The following is a 24150-nucleotide window of genomic DNA, read 5'->3' on the forward strand; positions in this document are numbered from 1 at the left end:
ATTGGTTTGGGTTTATATAAACAGTATAACCTACAAAGAGTGAAAAAGTGATTTGACTGGACCGGGACTCGAACTCGGGACCTCCGGCATACTAATTTAAGTAAATCAGTAATGTTACATGCAGCAATAAATAAAATAAATGTTTTTTTAAAAAGTTGAAATGCTTTTCAACTTACTTGGTGTCCATTCAGCTTCATAGACGTGGAAATCTTTATTCCATCCGTTTTCATTCTCAAGATCGTACTTTATCCATGGCACTGGTTTTCGTACGTCAATCTCCTCTGGAGATAAAAGGACTCCTGCGAATACCTCTTGAATGCCAATGTCAACTCGATTTACTGTCAGATCTGTATTGCCCAAGGAAGATGCAACACGAATCTGTCCAGACTGATACCATTTCCCGTAGAAATTCTCTTTTGGTTGCAACGACAAAACTAGGAATCAGAAAAATGACATATCAGTAAAATGTCACTGCATTGCAAACTTATCTTAAAGTGCTCCGTATTATTATTATTACATTTTAAGTTTGACTGTAGTCGTCAGCCTTGATCAGAAAGAAAAGATTACCACATTGAAACACAAGCCCTTAAAAAAATAAATAAATAAATAAATAAAAACGTGGCTTAAAATGTTCGCGCGTCTCATGTCTGAATTTAACACCGTATTCGTTATAAAAAGCCACACTACTTTTTAGACTAGGGTATTGGATATAAGGTAAGCAAATACAAGAGTTTTTATAATTTGATAGTATATTTGTATTTTCAAGTATGACTTCTTCCATTTGTTTCTTTTATAGTAAAAATTAATTTGCATAAACTAGAATATTTTATTTTAGTTTGGAAAGGGATCTTCAATTCTTACTTGAGAGTATCCAGTCTCCAACAGCCATTTTGGCTCTGGCTTCAATCTTTCCGTACTTGAAAGTAAAGGAGTTGATGGTTCGCAGACGAGCAGATAAAACAGGTGGAACTATGTTCGCATAAACAGCTTTCATTCTACATTCCTCTTCACTGTTTGCGGTACATCTGAAATATTTAGACTTAAGTTACAAAACATGAGGGCATATATAAATATATATATATATATATTATGAGCAACTTTAATCCTAGATTCTTACTAAGGTTATAACTACTATGATAAAATCCTGAGACAGGATTCTTGAGTTTAAAATGTTGAAGAGACCATAAGGTCACTTTACTGACTCTATTAATTGAGTTTGTTCTGTAAATCAAGATATAGTTTCATACTTGGGCATTAGATTGACATCTTTTATACAGTAAAATACCAGTATAACGAAATTTTGTGGCGCTCTAAAATTACGATAATTTGTAATATTGAAATAAACGAATTCTTGAGAAGTCCCTTGTTGGTAGTATCCATTGCAGAATAGGGATCCTATATTTCAAAAGTAAAAATCCAGAGCATTATGCTTTCATCTTCAAAATGCGTGAAATAAAAGGGGTAAAGTTGCATTCAGTTCCTTACACTGGAGTAGTAAAAATAAAATCCTAAAAGAAAATAACCAGAAAAAAGAACTTGGAATATTGATATAAATAAATAAATAAATAAAAATTCACATTATTGAAATGTTCCTGCTGAAATTACAAAAATATTTCCCGGTCATTGTGAGTCATGTGGTCATTCGTGAGTGTGTAATACAAAGCATTAAATTTCTATCTGCTACTTTTCTAACTATCGAATATTTTCCATGTTTTCGTTTCCGATATTATTAGAAACCTAATCAAGACTTCCTATTTTAATCTTCTAACATAAACGTAAAGTATAACTTTGTCATTTGCATTATCGGGCACAGGGGCTGCAGAAATATAAAGAAAACTAGTGGATGCCAATATTGTAACATAAAACAAGCTTTAAATATCAACGTATAATCTCTGAACGGATGCAAAGAGAAATATCGACAATATTACAGCAAATGTTGTTATGGGTTTGTCAGTTATATTTAACCTCTTTGTGCTTTAAGCTGCCATATCTATAAATTCAATGGATTTGTTTAAAATTGAGATAAAACTACTTTTCCCTTGTCCGCACATACTGAGATATTTATGGGTCCCGCAATTTATTTTCAGGACGCAGATATCAATCTCGCTACGTCGAAGAAATTTCGGGACGTTTAGAAATGCTACTGAAGGATCTAGATTACTTTACATGAGTTTACAGACAAAAGAAATTTAATACTTATAAGATGACAGGAAATTTATGAAATACACAAAGAAATATGAGTATAGTAATTACAAGAGATATATATCTGTAATTTTTCAGCATACCAAACTTTTACAGTGTACCCAATGTTCTGCACTTTTTCTTAAAAACACACACACACACACATATATATATATATATATATATATATATATATATATATATATATATATATATATATATATATATATATATATGATTGTGTGGGTGCGAAGTAAAAAATACAGCTTTGCTTTCCGTATCTATTGTTTGGTGGTGAAGAATTGTGGACAAAACTAAACATAATAGATTTAAGCAGTTATGCAAATAACTACTCGCCCGGGACGAGTGGTTCATCGGTGCGGGCGAGTATTTAATATCATACCGAAGCTAAATAAATGATTTCTATTGTGGGATGTAGGCTAGTAGCTTTTTTCTTGGGCTAGTAAAATTTTGTTGCTTATTTGCATCCCTGGATTTAAGCCATTGATGCTCAAACAAAGAACATAAAAAATACAAATCTTCGGCTTCACATTTATGAAGTGTTTTAAAATTCACACTTTTTCGAAAAGTATATATCGCTTCGCAGTTGGACAGTTCTTACAGGAGAAAACTTGAAGAGCACATAGGAAACATCAGATGGAATATATGCGCACTGAATATGATCATAAACAATGCTCATTTTCGAGGCTTAAAGGGTACACGACTAAACTGACTCTACCTCCAACCCGGGAGTATTTAGAAGATTAATAAATTTTAGCTCAGAATTAGACGTTGCTTTGAGAAAATCTTTAGAAAATCTACAGAGCTTAAAGGGACATCCAAAACGATCTAGAATGAGCTCCTACAGTTAATGCTTCAGGTTTGTGAGGAAGAAATACCGTACGAAATTAACGAAGCTGATTTCCTGGCTATTATAGCCGATGAAACAAATGATCTTAAGTATATTTCAAATGTACTTCATATTGATTCGATGTTATTGTTTTTCGGTACGTAGTTCAATGCAGAGGTTTCTTTTTTTTATATGTAACACTAATCTCTGCCACGAACTGTTTTCAGTGTACGCTGTAGATAAATTTAGTTCACTGTCAGGGATGTGGGTTTGCTAGAATTAATTGTACGGATTAATCTAGGAAAGTCATTTAGTGAATCTACTAAGCTTCTGCAATTGATACTAACTATACCTATGACGTCAGCAGAAGGAGAAAGGGGTTTTCCACTGGCATTCATCGAAAAAGACCAGATAATGGGAATACCATACTTTAACGAGTTTGTAATAGAAGATTTGCTGCAATCAAAAGGAGAATATATTTTTTATTAATATGAGTAATTGGATAAAATGTTTTAATTTTTAGTTTTTTTTTTGCCATAATTACATTTATTTTCACATATGACATGCTATGTGCGTCTAAATTTATGTTGATTAGTTAATGAATCCAGTTTCTATCTTCTGTCTCCGATTGGTCGTACCACAACACCCGAGACCAGCATCCACCGGCTGCCACTGGTTCTACACAATCAAAATGATCCTTGCCCAGTGAACTTTACCATCAAATGAATGTGTCCATTTCCAAAGCTGTTTTTGTCCATTGTTTCGTTGAAATAGAAGTACCCATCGTAGTTTATTTCTAAAAATGCATTCATTTTGCATTGCATAGTAAGTTATTATTATACGCATTGACAAGAATGCTTTTGTAATAATAACAGAAGAGCAACGAAATTTGACGACCAAATTTTTTGCTATACTGTGGTGATGCCGGGTCTTTGTGGCTTGCGTCAGTGAGGTATAATTTGAATCCAAATACTTATTCTTTGGAGTAGTCCTTTTGTTTTAGGACGTACCTTGATCATGAACGTAGATAATTCTGCCAATGAAGCATAAGTTGCAGTGAAACGGGGAGGGAATGTTAGGCCTGCAATCCCTGGTCAAGGACGTAAGAAAATTCACATTCCTGCCATGTGAAATGAAATGAAATGAAATGAAATGAAAATGTGGAAGAAGAATAAGGAAAAGAAACTTATACATTCATCAAAGAAGCTTCTTTCACTTCCAAAATGTGACCATAAAGAGAAGAAAGACTTTCATTGTTCAGCTTTAACATTGCAAGATGTCCGTAGATTCCACCAGATGTTTTACCCAACCAATAGTTCCTATGAAACGCTAAAAATTGATCAGAGTATCATTATTTTGAAGTACACTAGTAGTGAATCACCGAAATGTCAGAAAGTTATTTATTTATTTATTTATTTATTGGAATAAGTATTTGTTACAATTTGTCTGAATTACAATGCTTTTCATATGTATTACAACGTTTTCTGAAAATAAAATTGGTTTGTTTTCAGATACAAAAACAAACAGGTCCTTATCCATATTGTACAGAACCAAAATGCCGCTTGTCCTCTGCACAGTTCCTGAACGCTCCTTATCCAAACATTTTTTTTCCCAATTTATGAAAATTATACGGTTATTGTGTGCATGCGTTGCATGAATTAAATATTTATATATTACTTCAGCAAAGCATACTAAAATATTGCAAGTTTTCCTTTAAAAAATACAGTTTTTTTTAGTTTCACAAAATTTTCTCTTGGTGGACAAGGACCTCTTTGGAAATGAGCTACTCAATTATTCTTAGTATCTTCTTTTGCATTATAATCATTTTCGTTGCAAGGCTGGCATTTCCCCACAAAATAATTCCGTAAGAAATTAATGACTGGATGAAGTAAAAGTATGTGGTTTTTAATGTCTCAAATGTTAGGATACTACTGAGTTTCCATATGAGGTAAACTTTTGTGCTTAGTTTTTCCAACAAGCCGTTGATAGTTCGATTATTCAAGTCAAATAGATAGTTAGATACTTAGAAAACCGTAAACAAATTGTTTTTGTAAATAACAATAAATCTGGTGTTGCATCAGTTAAGTACGGAGTACCCCAAGGTTCAGTCTTGGGCCACTTTTATTTTTACTAATGATAAATGATCTACTTTACTTTTTATCTGCTTACTCTATACTATATGCTGTCGATACCACCTTCCTAAATACTAGTCCTGAACTTAGTACATTTAATGCTATAACTGAAAATACATGGGATCAGATTGTGATTTGTTTAAGGCTAATGGTTTTTTACTTACTGAGAATAAGACTCAACATATGACTTTTAGTCTAAAAGAAGTGTCTGTTGAGAATAGTCAACATGTGTAAACTGTTTGGGTATTTATATTGGCAACAAGTTATCGTGGGGTAACAATTGTCATGTAAACAGCATTCTTCTAATACAGAAAAAGGTCACCAGAATTATTTCAAATGCAGACAAATTAGCTCATTACAGACCTTTGTTTATCAACCTTAAAATTATGACAATAATCTATACATTTACACAGTACTCCTCTATATAAAAAGTAATCACCAAAATTTACAACTGAGGCAAGATATCTATTCATGCACAATATAAGTGAATGAAGTTACTTTCTTTCATGCTAACGTGTCGATGGCCAGCCCCCATTTCAAACATGCCCCTATTCACTTTATGTTGTGGGTCCAGGTAAATGGCAACGTTGCATTTTCGTTTAACATTGGGCGCATGAAGAGTGTACAGCCCAAATGGCTCGTCCGATTTTAAAAGTTCCTTCACTTTAGATTGAAACATCATATTAGGAAACGGTTTCTCCTTTGACAGTTTGTTGTAACTCTGATGAACAGAGTTGCCCTATGTCAGGGGACTTTTGAGACACTCTGTATATATAAATTAGAAAAGATACTAATCTGTTATACATATTTTTTTCCCTAGAATTTTGGGAAGACAGAACAGAGCCAGGATGGTAATTTCCTGGGTTAGTAGTTGATCCTATTTTGTGCATTGGCCTTATTTTAACAATTTCTGTAAATGTCCCTATTTCAAGACATGAATTGCATAGATTAGTTAAAGATCTAAGAATATGTTCATTACATACTTTAATCAAATAATAAGGAATATTCTCGAGATTTTTAAATTACTAATATTATTTGATTTGTTTAACAATTGATCTTATTTCTGGCTCTGTGGTAGGTGTTAAGTATATAGATCTAGGCGTTAGTGCTAATTTTTATGTTAAGTTCTCTAGCTCGTGATCTTTTCGAGTATAATCTAGCACTATTGGCAAAATATTCATTTAGTAGATTTACAATATGATATATATTTGTTATTGTTTGGTCATTGATTATTTTCTAAATCTTGATTGTTCACTGATGTAATTATTCTATTTGATGTATGCATTTTTCTTTCTTTTATTACTATTTTTAGAATATTTTTTATATTTATTATAATACTAGTTGAATATACCCATGCTTCGCACGGAGGCTGTATTTGGAAGTCAACGCCTGTGAGAGTATCACCATTGATCTCAGCAACCGCGAAAACTATGGATTTGATACTAATATCGGTCATTTTGGATTACTTTTATATGTCTCGGTATCTCACTCTTCCCCCCCTCCCCCCGCTGACCCCCGGCCCAAAGCCGAATAGCGTGAATTTGGAAGTTAATGCGATCAGAGTTTCACCATTGATTTCAGCGACCGCGAAAACTAAGAATTCGACAATAATATCGGTCATTTTCTACTACTTTTACATGACCCGGTAAACGCCCCCTAAGACCCCACTGGTTCGAATTTTGACAAAAACGTTTAACTCTGGTCTGGAGCCTGAGTCAAGGTATTCATGACTAAAATTTGGTAACTCTCGGTCAATTTGTCAGGTAAACGCCCACCCTGAGACCCCCCTGGTTTGAGATTTGAAAAAAGTGCTTCGTCTTGATCTGGGGCTTGGGCCAAGGTACCCCTGACCAAAATTTGGTAACTCTTGGTCCACTCGTGTGGTCCCCAAGCCGCACACAGACAGACAGACAAACACGCAAACAAACTCTTTATTTTATTTATATTAGATTCTTAAGATTAATGTTTGTCTTCTTCATATGTGTACGTACTGATTTTTTTTCATGCAAGAATTAATTATATCTTGCGTTATTCAGTTACCTCTTCGATTTAAACTTGTTTTGTTGAAACGTAATTGAATCTTTTTTAGTGGGAACGCTATTTCGAAATAATGTGTTACAGTGTTAATACAATTTCTGTATTTTATGTTCTATCATTTTGTAAGAATGTGTTGTCCCAATCTTCTTTCCTTAATAGATATTGAAAATGCTTTACATCTGTTTAATAAAAATTTCTTGCCTATTTATAATCTTTTTCGTTAGATATACTGATTCTTGATCCAAGAGTTATATATATTTGAACTGCGTTATGGTCAGAAAGTGACGCGTTAAAATTGTTTCCTGAATAGAGAGCAGTTTCATCATCTATTACAATTTGGTCAATACAACATTCAGAGAGCTCCGTAATACAGGCTAGAATATGTATAGTGTGCCGTAGGCTGAATAATTGCAAAATATTTGATAATATTGTTAGCTAATTTGACGTTTACATCTTCGTATAAACACAATTGATTTCTTTTCTTTTTTATTAGTATTATTTATTAATGTTCATAGTTTTCCTAGTTTTTCAATTACCGGGAAAACAGGCTGTCGGATATTTTTTATAAGGCTATTATAGAAAAATATAAGCAAAAGGCTAATACTCACCGCAGAAAACAAACTATTCCTCTAGGAAGTACCTTAGGATAATATTATCTTTATCTTCAGCCCAGTCACAATTCGAAAAGGATTTAAAACACGAGGAGAAATGTGGATGGGTAAAATTGGTTAAAAAGGATTTAAAATATGCGAAGCATAATTCTTCATGTCGAACATAAACAATATTAATGATGACTCACTTATCACTGTTCACTGTTGTTTACTGTTTTTTTATTACCTTCCAGATGGCGGAAATAATTAGTAAAAAGACATAAATTACATTTATGTCTTTATCTAAATTTAGTGTAGGTTTCTCTTTAACAACGTAATAGGTTTCTTTAATGTTCTTTCTCTATCTAACATGAGTTACGGTTATTGTCTTTGAAATGTGATGCCAATCCGGATAACTCTTGTAAGCTACGAGATTTCGATATTCGAATATGCTCAGCTATTCTGGTACAAATATTCCTTTTTGTTTGACCTATATATATTTTGTCACATTGATATTTAACCCGATAAACACCGCTACTTTTTGGGGAATTAGTAAATAATGCTTTAAAATTTGTAATATATTTTGTGTATGAATTTCAGAGGAACTTCTGAGACCTTGATGTTTTGTTTTTCCAGTATCTACTTAAGTTTTGCCGAAGTACGCGGGAACAAAGGAACATCAATCTACTTGTCAATCTCGGCATCCTCTTAAAGAAGTTTTTCCAAATACTCCATTTTTGAAGCCATGAATGTGATAATCTAAAATTAATATACTTGGTGTCAGCAGAAGGTTTATGATGTACCGAAGTAACAAACTTATTAGCTTGTCTTTTGATGGTGACATCAAAGAAGTCAAGAGCTCCATTTTCAGAGCTTGAGGAGTGATATGTTTTTGCGATGAGTATTAGCCTTTTCTTTACATTTTTCTAAATATTATCACCACTCGTAATACAGTGATAATAAGGCTATTACAAGGCTATATTTCAATTACTACACATTCAGATGTTTATTCTTCATTTAGCTTTTCATTTTATAATTTATTTTGTCATTTACTAGCATTAGGACACCATCACATTTCTTACCCTGCACACTGCTTCTACACACTTGTAAATTGGTAGAATTGTACATTGTATTCCGCGTCTTCTCTCAGCCAGCGTTCAGTAATACAAATTATACCTATGTTGTTTAGTTTGCTATCATTCCTACTTAATATCTCAAGTTCCTTGACTTTGTTTCGTAGTGATTGTATGCTCTGTACAACTTCTAATTCAACTGTGTTACGCTGAGCGGTGATGGTATGCCTTTTCCAAGAGTTATTCTTTTATTAATTCATTAAGTGATACCATTACTATCTTCTTGATGCATTGACTGTCATCTATTTTTTTTTTTTTTCACTACTGGCAACAATTTTTTATCCTCGGTACGTACTTCAAACAATTTCTTTCCCATTACTAAATTCAAGTTTACAATAGACAATTGAAAAGCATTAGAAGTTCCTGAGATGTTGTTTACATCTGTGTAATGCGCAGTTACCTTTCAAACAATCGTACCATGTTTACGGGCTAGAAACAGTTTCACTACCTATATGCTGTACACTGTTATGTGACTGTTTACTTCGCTGAGTAGTTATTAATTGATGTGCCTTATTTACAATTTACAGTTTTCCTCTGCAATTTAAGTGTAAACCATGTTTCGTGTGGTGTGTTCTGTCAATGGAACAAGATTTATTATATTTACATTCCTATATTTCTTACAAATTTGCACCATTTTTTAAATTTATTTTCTAAGTTTACACAAGATTCGTCAATGAAATCGTACCTATGACAGATTGTACATACCATAACATTAGAGTAACCTAATTTACCTAATACATCCTAATACTTTGCTAACTTCAGTAGACATAGTTCAATTTGAGTATAGCGTCCCTTTCAGCACCGAGGTTACACGAGACCGTAGCAATACCTTTTAAAACGTAATCCGAATCACATGAGTTCTCACTAGGTCTTCCGCTCTAGACACATGTACTTAATAATATAGACACAAGGGAGCACTATTATAATGTATTCTAGTTCGTCATATACTTTGTGTTTATGCATGTGAGCGGTCAATTTTATCTATTTATTTATTTATTTTATTTATAAGTCTTATTTTACATGGCGAAGTTAAGGCTTCTGCCTTGTCTCCCACTTGACCATGCAATATAATAGTATCATGATTAGTAATACAATAGTAATAATAAAATATGTATAAAATATATAAAACACTCCCAATCATACGTTAAACAATCTTTATTTGTTAAATGGTATAAATTAGAGTTCTTTTACTTATTTTGCTATACTTCAGCATTAAATCATGCAATATGGAGTGAAAGGTGTTGAAGATAGTTAAAAGGAAATAAGGAAAAAAATCTTACCCTTGTAGTCTCCTGTCGCCCTGTACAACAAAGTCATTTCCATATACGTCTTCTGTTAACGTTGGTTTGATATAAAGAACTCCGTTTTTCACATAGCTATTGCCTGGTAATTTGTCGTAAACCACGAATTCAAAGTCCTATAATAAGAACATTGTTGACAAACACTTTTGTTGTACATAATTTATAACATAACATGATATTGGAGAGCAAGTGCATAGTCAGTTAATAAAATCTTAACAACAGAACACTGTAATAAATATAAAATCTTAAGAAGTATACATAGTAGCCAACCACTCATATTCACCATGAACACTTAGAAACATTAAAAGCCCCTTGTTCTACAGCAAACTTAGGAACGTAGAGGTGAGCTAGAGAATAATTGGATAACGTCTCCTGGCCACTTAGTTTTATATTTCCTTAGATTTTGTATCTATACTAGTGAGTCAATCATGCATTTCATTGACTTTGGTTTAGAATTATTCTTTTAGTTCTTCGAATGATTTCTGTTCATTTTATTATTATTATTATTATTATTATTATTATTATTATTATTATTATTATTATTATTATTATTATTATTATTATTATTATTAGATTCTGCATTTCTTTGCTGCTTGTCCTTATGCAACTTTGAATTCTTAAGTCTCCCTTTCTCTTTCTATCTTTATGATTCGAGTTGATTTGAGTTGATTTTGAGTTTAACGTTCCGTTCAGCAGCGAGGCTATAGGAGACGTGGACCTACTGATTAACGTGGAATCCGAACCACATGAGCTTCCGCCTGGAATCGAACCAAGGTCTTCCACACCCTAAAGGTACGTATTTATGATTCGAATTGGTAGAGCGCTTATCTCTGGTGCTAGGCAGTAGTGTTATTCTAAATTTAACAATCGTCTCTCTCTCTCTCTCTCTCCCATATATATATTCTGTTAGGAAAAAAACCACACAAGGTAGACAAAAGTCTTTTCCTTACTGGATACCTCAAGTGACTAGTAGCGGCCTATACAGTGTCACAATACAAAGTGGTATGACGAAATTATGTTGCACTGTGAATATCTTCGAAATGAGTTGTCTAAGATAGATTGTTGACAAAAAGTATTGGAAAGCCTTCATCCAGCGATGTATCGACAATTATTAACAGTGGTATTTCAAACATAAATAATGCTGTTTCAAATATAAATAACCCTCACCGTTTCACTCATATGATCTCAGTTCTCATTCTTGATATCTCAAATCTCGTGCACGCGCGTATGTGTATATACCAGATGAATAGCACCACTAGTGCTAGGGATTCCTAGTTCGAACTTAGAGCAACTAAGTTTGTGATGAACAACATCGCGTCCGTGGGTTTTCTTGGATTTCTCCCATTTTCTCCCATATTCTCATTAAACCATTTTTTTTAATAGTCATTCACTTATATTAATCATCCGTCTCTTTTAGCCTAAAGGACATAATTGGGTAGTTGCATTGAAAGATTAAAAAAAAAAAAAAATGGTTCGAACAAAGGAATTTCGAAACGTGAATAGAAAATAATGCACTACTTACAAACAAAGAGTGAAACATAATTATATATACTGAAAAGATATACTATTCGTGATACTATGCATTGTGTACGCCAAGGGTCCTCCATCTTCCCTCTCACTAATTTACATTCCAAACTACTTGAGTAAGTCTAATCTCGCACAATATTCTTACATTATTTTTCATTGAATTTAGGTCCATCCAAAAGGGCTGACTCAGAATCCCTCCTACCCCCTACCCCTACCCCCAAAAAAAAGTTGAGAATGCTACAAGAGCATTGCCAGAACGAACTTAAAAAGAATGGAGACATGCAGGCAAAAATTCACAAAATATCATCTCTCTATTTTTGGCCAATATCCCGGGAACGGTAAATCATAGAGAGATGGTATTGGTGTTAATCAATACCTAAGAGGTTCGTAAGCATTTTTATACCGATATTAACCAGTGGCCAATCAAACCAAATCAGTGGCCAATTGGACGGTGGCCATCGGTTACTATTTGGTACCAAAATGTTCACCATCCTCTTAGGTATTGATCAACACCAATATCATCTCTCTATAACTTATGGTTCCAAAGTTATGGCTCCTTAAAACTCCGGAAATCGGCCATTGTTTGGCCAATATCTCTGGAGCGGTAAGGATGACGCGAAAAATTCCATCATTTCTTTGAGATAATTTTTGATGCTCTATCAAATGCAGTACTCAAAATTGAAAAATTCGCAAATAACATACATTCATACATACATACACGCAGACATAGAGAATTCAGTAACGAACTTTTTAAGTCCGTTGAAAAAATCAAACTAAAACATCCTTTGTATGAAAATTATACTGAAATATATTTTTAAATCTGAGAGATGGGTCAATTCAACCTTTCGTTGTTGGTAGATTTTAACACCAAGTTGTGAGGGCAATGCAAATTCCAAAGAAACTTTGCATTATGTTTTGGCAAAATCAAATAATTTTTATGTAGTTTGTTATGCATTTTTTTAAAAATATGCATACGTTCAAACTTGCAACTCGTTTCCCCTCATTCTTCATGAGTTTCAACCACAAATAACAAGATTTGCAAGATTGGCGGAAGATATATACCGAGTCACACTAACATTGGATAAATTTTAGGAAAGTTATAGTGGAAGAAATATACACAAATGCCGATTGAGTCCAATGGTAAAAGCCCGCTATGCACGTTTCAATGAGAGCTTTCGCTAAATATTTCATCAGATAAGAGGAACAACAGTATAGCAGAAATGAAACATCCAGATACAATCTTGAGACTCCAGGGTCTTAATTTTTCATTCCCAATTCCCGATTATTTTGCTCAAAATAACAACAAAAGAATATATTTTGATATCGTTTTGTTGTTATTTTGAACCATTTTATTTTTAACTGTGGTTTCTGATTAGGTAGAACAGCTAGAGGTTGAATCTCTTCTGACCTACGAATTAGATAATAGTCCAATTTTTTTTTTTAAAGAAATACGTTCTTTTTATTGTTCCTTTCAACTGAAGGGCTTAACCAGTGTTATAAAAAAAACGGTTGTTCGTATTTCTTGGGAAATTCTCTCAAGAACAATATATAATTTGTTATTTAAAAAAAATCAGGAGTTAAAATAAATGGTTCATGTACAGCAATCTTCAATAAACTGGGTATATATATGATTTTTATACGTGGGTTTCATCAAATGTTACGTTAATTTGTTCTATTCATTTGCAAAGCTATTAGAATAACATCCTAAATGTAATCGAATGGTGTAATCAGGGATGGACTGGGACTCTAGGCGATCGGGCCAATTCTGGTGCACCACTCCTATTATGATGCCTTCCAAAAATCTAGCTATTATAACAACGAATATAAAATTAATAAATTTCCGTGAAATATTTACATTATTTTTCTGCAACTATACACAAAATAATTTGCGTATCTTGTGAATCTTTTGATAATAATTTTTAAAGGTAGGCTTACTTGAAGTTACAGCTATGTATCGGTGCGACTTAGCTGTCTTCTTTGATCAATGAAAATAAAGCACCACTTTGAAGTAGGGCTGTGCGATATGTCGATATATCGATATCGTCGATATCGATATCATCTTATATCGATAATCGATATCGCAAAAATATCGATGTCGATATATCGATATCGTCGATATCGATATCCGATATTGTCGATATTCGATATCGATATCCGATATCGTCGATATTCGATATCGATATCCGATATTGTCGATACCCGATATCCTCGATATTCGATATCGTCAATATCGATATTCGATATTGGTGTTTCAAACTTCCTCGAAAAAATTGCGGCGGGTTTTGCTTCATATATAACGCCCTGCTTCATGAGTCAAATTAATGTAGGGCTTGGGGACTATGCTTCCCAACATTCCATGTTAATATTTAATTTTCTCTTTTGACTTCATTTCTTAACAGAATGAAGCCAAATTTACAAAGGATTAGTAAGGGTTAAAAATTTGGTTCCTTTTGAAGATAGTGCAAATCGGCGGCGGTGGGGTAGGGATGTTTCTACGTCTACTTAATCCACCTAAATATTGTGTATTTAACTTATCGGCTACACTTCTTCACCGAATCAAACCAAACTTTGTGCAAAAATTGTATTGGGCAGAAATGATGTTCCTTTCGAAGATAAAGTAGTGGTGCCCACCCCCCCTTATGTTCATGACGCACCCCCCCAAAATTGTCTATCCATAGGTGTTCTTCCATGAAAAAAAAATCTTTTCGATTAATTTTTACACCCCCTCAAACATTTTTATATAGATTTTTAACCCGCCAAATATTTCAATGACGCAGTTTGCGTCATAGCCCCCCCTTGTGGGCACCCCTTGATAAAGCCAAAACCAGTGCAGAGCCGGGGAGCTATGCCCTCCAAAATATTTCTCATCATTAACATGGCTGCATTCCTTAACCGACTCAACTTGATATTCTCACTAAAATTAATGTTTGTGCTGTATTGCCATTGCGAGTGAAAAATCAAATGCCTGTGCTAAAATTTGCTTAAATCTAAACAGACAGGGAAACAAGAATTTACTAGTTTTTTGTGCAAAGTAATAATTTTCCGTTTATTTGTATGTGGTTACTAGATGTAAGTTGAGCCACATAACTCAGCCCACTAAAACAAACAAAAGCCTCCATTCTGTCATTTCACTACACAGACCTACATATTATGTTTAGGTACTATTAACACTTCCCTATTTCTTTGTATTTGCTTAAGTATTAGAATATGCATTATTAGGTGCACTGTTATTAGGAATGACTTAGAACCTTTCTAAATTGATTTCATAAGCAAAACTGAATAATGGTATAAGACGTAAGGTTTAGCCTAAATTTAATAAAACATGAATACTTTTAGATATGAATTTGCACAAAACCATTAACAAGAAACCTCTTAAGTTCATGTGGGAGATGTCAAGTCTTTGCATATAGCTCTTTAATGCAAAAAGATTATGAAATTAATAATAACATGAAAGAGATCTCTATTGATCGCGTGCTTTCTTTTAATTGGATATTAAAATAGAGTCCAAGTGTTAAATTTGTAAAACCAACGGATTAACTTAGAAGAACACACACACACACATCACACATACAGAGAAAAATGAACAATAACTGTCTTGTTTAGAACTATGCCTATTAGCACTGAGTATTCAACTAGAAATGTATGATGCATTGAAGTTCATGACACTGCAATTTAGGAACAAGCTCTTTTGTTCATGGAAAGAAAATCAGTTGTTTCGCATGTTCTGCACTAACTACTCTTTCCGATAGAACGCTGGTACCTACACAAATACTTACGAGCCAGAAGAGCTAATTTTGGAAATTCACTGTCATGAGATTTCCTCCAGTGAAGGAGGTTTTCTTCCATATCTGTAGGCAGTGGCGCTATACTAATTTTCGGTGACTGGTTATATATACCGGTATATGAGAGAGAGATAGTAGATGGATACATAGAAAAATAACTCTCTCCAGTGGCGTAACTAGGGGCTTGGGGGCCACCCCGCAGACAACGTGGAATGGGGCCCCTTTTCTACGTCCTACATCACAATTTGGGGGCCCCGTGATGGCATGGGCCTCCCGCTATGCGGGGTCTGCGGGGCCCTTATTTACGCCCCTGTCTCTCTCCCTCTCTCTTAGGAAGCAAATCATACAAGATAGACAAAGGCAAATTTTCCACTGGATGCCACAAGTGACAAGTAGAAACCTACACAGCAACCCAATATAAGGTGTTGTGACGAAATTAGGTAGCACTGGGAATATCTTGGAAACGAATTATCCAAAATAGATGTTTGTCAAGAAGTATTGGAAACACTTTAACCCAGCAATGGATCAACAATTATTGATAATGGTATGTATGAGTTTCAAATGTAAATAACCCTCACCACTGCACTCATGTGATCCTAGTTTTCATTCTTGATATCTAACCAGCCCATTTAAAGGAAATTTGAAATTAAGGAAAAATCGCTTATATCTTATTCTGAGAGATCATATATCTAACCCTGTAGCTGTAAGAATTTCTTAGAACGAAGCTAAACAAACTGAAACTTGCTCGTTCTTGGGTATAACTGAATAAAATTTACTGTTATGCCTGGGTATAACAAACGGTTTAGCAAACTCGAAATATATTAACAACCGGTTCGCTAGAACCGGTGTGAACCGGCTGAATAGCACCACTGTCTGTAAAAGGCACTGAAAGATATGCATCGATTTCCTGTTGCAGTGAGGCATCAAATGATTAGCACAAAAGAGAAACGGGGATTCCCCGATTTTGCTTTTGTTGATCGGGTACGTCATTCGTCCATATCTGAAATGAAATGAAATTTTTGAATTTTACGTCCAACGATTATGCCGGTTAGGCTAAAGGAGACAGTGATAATGAGAAATTAATAAAAATGGTGAAATGAATAAAGTGGGAGGAAACGGGAGAGCCCCGAGGAAACCCACGCAACGGTGTTTGTCCACCACAAAGTTCACTTGGCAAGAGCAGGGTTTGAACCGGGACCTCATGCACCAGAAGTGAACGCACTACCACTGAGCCACCACGGCCTCTATCGTCCATATCTGGATCAAGTATTGTTTGTGCGTGAGCTTAATATACAACACACGCACGTTTTATGATATAGAAAGAACTTCTCTCTCTCTCTCTCTCTCTCTCAAACGCATACCGCCACACGCGCACATTCACAAATGCATATACATGAAATAAACACCTACACACAAATAAAACACGCATATTCTATGTCACCGTGTTTCATTGCAATGATGACCAATATGATAACTGAGAGAGACAATTCAATGAATATTTTTATTAACTTTTTCGGAGAAAAGAGTGGTGGATTAGAAGGAACACAAGTCTGTTTTCTGTGATTAACAAGTATTCTGAGATATCCCCCATTGAAACGTTTTGAGACCAGATTGTTTATATCAACATGAATGAAATGAAATGAAATCTTTGAGTTTTACGTTTCACCGTTATGCCGGTTAGGCTAAAGGAGACGGTGATTATAAGAAATGAATGAAATGGTGGAATGAAGAAAGTGGGAGGAAACGGGAGAACCTCGAGCAAACCCACACACACGGTGTTTGTCCACCACAAAGTTCACTTGGCAGGGGCTGGGATCGAACCCGGAACCCCAAGCGCCGGAGGTAAACGCTCTACCACCGAGCCACCGCGGCCCCCATCAACATGAATATTCAAGACCAATCAATATGTTGAATATCCATATTTGATGTTGTCGATATCGATATTGGATGTTGTCGATATCGATATTTGATGTCGATATCGATATTCGATATCGATATTCGATATTGTCGATATTCGATATTGTCGATATTCGATATTGTCGATATCGATATTCGATATTGTCGATATCGATATTGTCGATATCGATATCCGATATTGTCGATATCGATATCCGATATTGTCGATATCGATATATCTATTCGATATCGATATATCTATTCGATATCGATATCAGAAAAATATCGAATGTCGATATCGAAATTTCGATATCGCACAGCCCTACTTTGAAGTATCTTTGTTTCAAAATAATGTCTTATAGTATAAAAAACGCGACTACGCTACGCGGGGCATTTAATATTTCATAGTGTTAATGGTTCCTAAAGGGTTAATGAGTTTTAGAGCGATTTAATAGGTCATTCACGCTCAGTAATTTTAGTAAGGAAATTGGTTGTTAGTTTAATATATCGGTCATTATAGTTATAATTCAAAATTATTTCGATGTCTGAAGTATTTATCTTTGCAATTCCAATCATAAACGTAGCCAGAAATATTCGACGGAGGGGAGAGGATATTTAACAAGTTTAATAATAATAATTTACTAATGTTTTCATAGAACGCATATTCCCTTCTTTCTTTGACACTCTCCCTTTCTACATAAACACGTTCCTCCTTTCTTTCCGTTCAGATTCCAAATAAACGATCCCGGTATCCCATCTCCCCACTATTCGTCTGTTTCACTGGGATGAGTCAGTTCGATTGTAATTTATATTTAGCTTAAGCCATTATGGATCGCTTGGACACAATTGATGCTGACTTTGGAGAGGCTATACAAAATATTATTGGTGAAGAAAGTGATTGTAACACTTGAATTTAGTGAATTTGATTGGGTTTAGATCTCAGGAAGTTGAAGATAACGTCGAATTCCGTTCCGAATAAATACAACATTTCGTATATAAATATATATGGGCTTATTTAATTAGTGTCAGCATTTGTGCTTTATCATCAATCTCATTCATCTCGAAACATCATGTTGGAATTGAAATAAAACCATTTCTGCTTTTAGTCATAAAATTATGAAATAAGTTGTTGGGATTCTCCAGCTCCTCGTCTGTGTATCAAAAGATAGAGAAACTACTCGTATCTACGCATTCCAGGGTTAAAAGATCTTGTGACGTGGCGTGTGACATTATACTTCCCTTAAGGAAATCCAGAAAATGAGATGTATTACATAGGAAATCTCACCTCAGTTTCCTGTATATTTAATGTAATTATGGTCCGGCACCTGAACCAGTCTTCATGTACAGGGTTAGCGTAAATGATTGATCGGGTTTCAATGCACAGTTTAATGACAAGTATACGACGCACAAAGACGGGTGGTACATGAAAAGATAAATACAATCACCAAGTTAAAATAGCCCGCATCACAGCTCTCGCGTGCACGCTAAATAGCAGTCCTGTGACGGTACGCTACAAGATGGCGACAATGCAAGAGAAACGTTTTTGTGTTATTCGCGTTCAGCGTGCATTCGTATGCAAATACAAAAAAGCTGCATCTGGACAGCAGAACGTTTTGCGTTGGTTTCGCCAGTTTGCTGTTACTATTTGTCTGTGTAAAGCGAAAAACACGGGGCGACCGCGTGTCTCAGAGGAAATCGTGGAGGGCGTGAGACAAAGCTTTATGCGCAGCCCACAACAATCAACTGCTCGTGGAAGCCATGAACTGGACATTCCGAAAAAAAAAAAAAAAATAGTGTAGAATGTTTTGCGGTGGCGTTTTCATTTCAAACCCTACTGTTTGCAACTGTTACAACGAATGCACACTGAACGCTCGTAACCGATGAAAACTTCGCATATTCTGACACACAAAAACTCTTCTTCTGCATTGCTATCATCTTTTAGAATGTCACAGGCCTGTCATCTAGCGTTCACGCGAGCCTCGAAGTTGGCTTTTAAAACTTGATGATTGTATCTATCTTTTCATGTATCACCCGCCTTGGAACGTCGTTTACATGTCATTAAACAGTGCTTTGTATTTTCCTAAAGTTTCGATTAAGTTGCGCGATAAGATGATCTCTCAAATCGCTAGAAAAAATATCTTTAAAAATTTATTTACTTGTCTTCTTTTGAATAAGTGTTCATTCACATCTTCTAAACATTTGGATGTAATTAAATGTCGTACGCATAAATTAACTATCCTCCACGTAGTTTCAACGTTTCAGAAAACTTACCATTTCAATACGCTTATTTGTAGAGGACGAATTCCCTGACTTACCAGGTTTTCCAGGTCTATATGTAACATAAAAACGTAACTATATTTTCCCCATCAGAGCGTTTGTCATCTACTGTACATGTACACTCATGTCCAAAATTATTGTCGCATGTCTATAAATATGTTGTTGTACGAATATAATTTGATAACGAATTTGCCCGGTATTTCTTATAATGTTAGTATTTGTATAATCGGCAAAGACATGTATGTGACAAATTTCATGCCAAAAGAGCAGTAAATAAGAACAATAAAACGAAAATAAAACTTTTTTGTCCATTTAGCAACATTTTGTTTTACTCATTCTAATTTTCGTATTTATAATTCTTTTAGTATGAAATTTACCACAAATATACATTTCCCGATTACACACATAGTATCAATATTAAAAGTACCCTGAAAAATCATTATCAAATTATATTCTTACAAGAAGACAGTTATAGATACGCGACAATCATTTTGGACATAAGTGTACATGTATATAGTTTTTACATAGATAGAGAAGTTTTGTAAATTATATTAATTTATTTTATAAAGTATCCCTTACCAATATTCCGGACAAGACAAAAAGAGAAATGGGTTCTGAGAACTAAAAATCCATACTTAAAATAAACAGACTTTTTTTTAAAGCTTTTTGTGAAATTCTTTTGCATTTTCAGGACTTTTTGTGAGTAAGCTGCATTCTCTGACTTTCCAGGTTTTCCAGATTGGTGGAAATCCTGCAATAGTATATTATGAAAGATTCAATAAGGAAGGGGGTAGCTATTATACAAGCTTCACCGACTCCGGTTTCGATACATCACTGGATCCAATATTATTCTTTAACACTTCTACTTATTGAAATGAATACTTACTGGTCCTTTTGCAACTCGCACATCGTGCTGCCAAACATTTGTGTTAATTGAATCAAAATTCTCCTCGAAGATGATGGCTCCTTTGCACTGCTGTTGTCCATTCTTGATGGTGATTGATTTGTCACACTCGGGAGGAGGAGGATTCGGTGGATTAGGCACAGGTTCTGGAGTAGCTTCAGGTTTCGGTGTTGCGACATCAGTTCCAGTACCTGTTAACAAGATGAAATCTCAAACACAGTGAAAAATTAAACAAGAGACAAAGTCCCACTTTGTGTTAACGGAGCTTTATCTGAGACAGCGTCTTATTTTGTCTGCGAGGACATACCGAAGGGTGAGTCCTGAATACTTTTCTCCAAACTTTCTCTCTTCTACTATAGGCAATAGTGTACAACTTTTTTTTTCATAGATTAACAAAAGAAACAAAAGCGGAGTAAGAAACGCACTCATTTCATGAGTTATATGTACAATTTGAACATACGAGGGAAGTTCAATAATTATTGTCCCGGCATATTTAAAATACTTTAGCTGGGATGGCTGATAGATGATATTGTAGCCTAATGTCTTAGATGCCTATATGCTAAATTTCAGAACCATAGCTGCTATATTAATATTCTTTTTTGTCGTTTCAGGTGTGAGAGGCGGCATCTAGCTTGAAAAATGGACAAACCCGAACAACGAGCTGTCATCAAGTACCTCTAGAAAAAGGGGTTAAGCCGAAAGGAGATTCATGAGGGCATGATCAGTGTGTTGGGTGATGGGTCTCCTTCCTACCAGGTGGTAGAGAACTGGCGCCGCGACTTCCGTTGCGGCAGGGAAAGCTGTCAACAGGCCCCTGGTGCTGGTCCTCCAACAACAGCATGCACCCCAGAAAACATTGATGCTGTGCATGATACAATTATAGCAGACCGACGAATCACGATGTAACAGTTAGCAGATATCATGCACATCTCTGTAGGCTCAGTGGAAGTCATTGTGCATGAACACTTGGGATTCAGAAAGGTGTCAGCGCGATGGGTACCGAAAATGTTATCTCGTGAACATCAGAAAGACAGAGTTCGATGTTCAAGGGCTGGTTTGGAGGTTATGGGGGCAGACCTGAAACAGTTCTGTGATAGATTTGTGACAGTGGATGAGACGTGGCTCCACCACTATGATCCCGAGCAGTTCGCCGCCCCCAACGCAAGTTCAAGGTGCAAGCATCAGCACGCAAGGTTATGGGCACAATTTTTTGGGATGCGAAGGGTGTGCTCCTTATTGACTACCTGGAGGTTGGACACACTATCACGGGGACCAGTAGCGTAGCCAGGATGTGTGTTTGGGGGGGGGAGGCAAGTGCTGTTATAGGTACATATAGAAAAATTACAAACAAAAAATATATAAACATAAAAATATATAAAAAATTACAAACATCAAAGTACCAAAGTACATTGTCGGACCTCTTTGGGGGGAAGGCGGCCCCTCTGGCCCCCTCTTCCCTACGCCACTGACGGGCAGTGGCGGCGGTTGGACGTTAAAAGTGGGGGGGCAAGACATGATCTGAATATTTGTATATCAATGTTAATTTTCCTAGTTTCTTGTAACACTTTGTTTGACGAAAGGTTGTATAACTATTAGGATACTGTCTTTTTCAGTTAAAATACCGTGTATCGTGTTTCATATTTTATTAAGTAAATTGGTAAGAGCAACGCAAGTAGATACTAGCCCCTTGTAGTCTTAAACAACGAAAGTGTAAGAAGAGATTTGATACCTTGTTCATGAACATCTTAAAGTTCTGTCTGGAAAAATGTATAATCAGATTAGGGGCCTATTTAATAACAAATTTGCAAAACAAATAAATAGAAAGGATAATATTATTCAAATAATCATAGTAATGAATAATGAGGCTTGTTTTGCAAAACTTGTATTGAAACTGGGAGTTAATGAACAACTTATACTTTTTAATTCCATGCATGCAGTTATGTGTTATTATGCTCTTAGAGAGACAGTGAGTACTACAAGCATGCTACGACATTTAAAGAAATACTTTTGCAGCTTCCCGAAACATATTCGTTGTCATTAGGTACAATTTTCACTTTCTTGGAATACATCAAAACTCAACAATACTTACGTTAGAGTCACTCTACATTTCAGTTATACAAAATAATCCTAAAACCTAGAATTAAGTTGAATTCAATAAACTTATTGTATATGTGCACCCCTAAACTCGTATATTATACTGTAAAACAATGGTAAATGTAGAAGTTGTTTCTTATTACTCTCTTTTTAGTTAATATTCCTTACTGAGCTCCTTCGTGACTAAGCGGTTAGCGCACGCGACTTTGACGTGGGATACTCAGGTCCGATTCTCGGCGGGAGCTAATAAGGTTCGGATTCCACGTTAATCATTAGGCCCACGTTTTATATAGCCTCGCTACTGAACGGGATGTTAAACTAAAAAAAAATCAAATCAAAATATTCCCTACTATTAGAAAGAAGAAAAGACACTTTAGGAACCGTCGATTTTTGTGCAATTAAAGAATAACTTGTGAAGGACTTTTTTTTTTTTTAAAAAAAAAGGTTATCTCAATTAGTTCCAAAGCGGCTGACTAAAATATCCAGTTCTTGTAAGAAGAAATAAAAGTACGCTCGAATTGTGGCGCTCTAATAGGTTAATTTTTGGGCCACTTTTCGTGGTAATTAAAACGCAATCCCTGTAGCTTTCTTAACTCCATGGAAAGACAACCAATACGTACTCACGGAACGGCAAATATTTTATGGCACCGTTTTTATTCTATGAACCAATAATACATACAAAACTTTATATTTTTAAAGGAAACTATATACATTAGTGAGTCATTTCAAAAAAGTGGGGGGGGGGCAACTGCCCCCCTTTGCCCCCCCTAATCGCCGCCCATGCTGACGGGGACCTATTATTCAGCTCTAATCCCTAAGTTACGCGCAGCGCAGCGTAATCAAAGAAAAACGGCGCGGGATGTTGCAGCGAACAGTGCTGTTCCACCAAGATAATGCTCCGGCCTACAAAAGCCATCTTACTGGTGCCACAATCCATGCTACTGGTTTTGATGTGTTGGAACATCCTCCCTACTCACCCGACCTCACCCCTAGTGACTTTAATTTGTTCCCAAAGTTGAAGGAACACCTCAAGGGGAAGAAGTTTCACTCAAATGCAGCTGTTATTGAAGCTGTGGAGGAATGGCTCATGGCTCAGCCAGAGACTTTCTTTGAAGCTGGCATAGTGGCTTTACAGCATAGGTGGAAGAAGTGCATTACTATGAAAGGAGACATTTTTTGAAAAATAATTCTCCTTATAGGTAAGGGACAATGATTATTGAACTACCCTCGTATTTCTCTTCAAATATATAGAATCAGTTTCAATTAATGAATCTATTTGCTTTTTAACATTTAAACGGCCATTGACGCAATTGCTGCGTTGGGGCTTTAAAACTCCATAACTCGGCTCCTAATTAAACTAGATGATGATTTTGGTACCAATGTATTCCTGAAGGATGCAGCTTTCCGCCGGTATTCATTTTGTGTATGTGGGGGGTACTATGGCAG

General features: G+C 35.3%; 1 protein-coding gene across 1 annotated transcript in view; it reads right to left on the bottom strand.

Moving 5' to 3' along the window:
* LOC145675833 (beta-1,3-glucan-binding protein-like) overlaps positions 1-24150 on the bottom strand; it is a 66591-nt gene that overhangs the window by 14355 nt on the left and 28086 nt on the right. The window contains exons 3-6 of the mRNA XM_081746574.1: positions 20593-20801; positions 10204-10340; positions 862-1025; positions 177-434 (exon numbers count right to left, since the gene is read on the bottom strand). Coding sequence (XP_081602700.1) covers positions 177-434; positions 862-1025; positions 10204-10340; positions 20593-20801 — 768 coding nt within the window. The remainder of the gene's footprint in view (positions 1-176; positions 435-861; positions 1026-10203; positions 10341-20592; positions 20802-24150) is intronic.

The sequence above is a fragment of the Thermobia domestica genome, chromosome 18 (genome assembly GCF_964235325.1).
Source record: "Thermobia domestica chromosome 18, izTheDome1.hap1.1, whole genome shotgun sequence".
NCBI lineage: Eukaryota > Metazoa > Arthropoda > Insecta > Zygentoma > Lepismatidae > Thermobia > Thermobia domestica.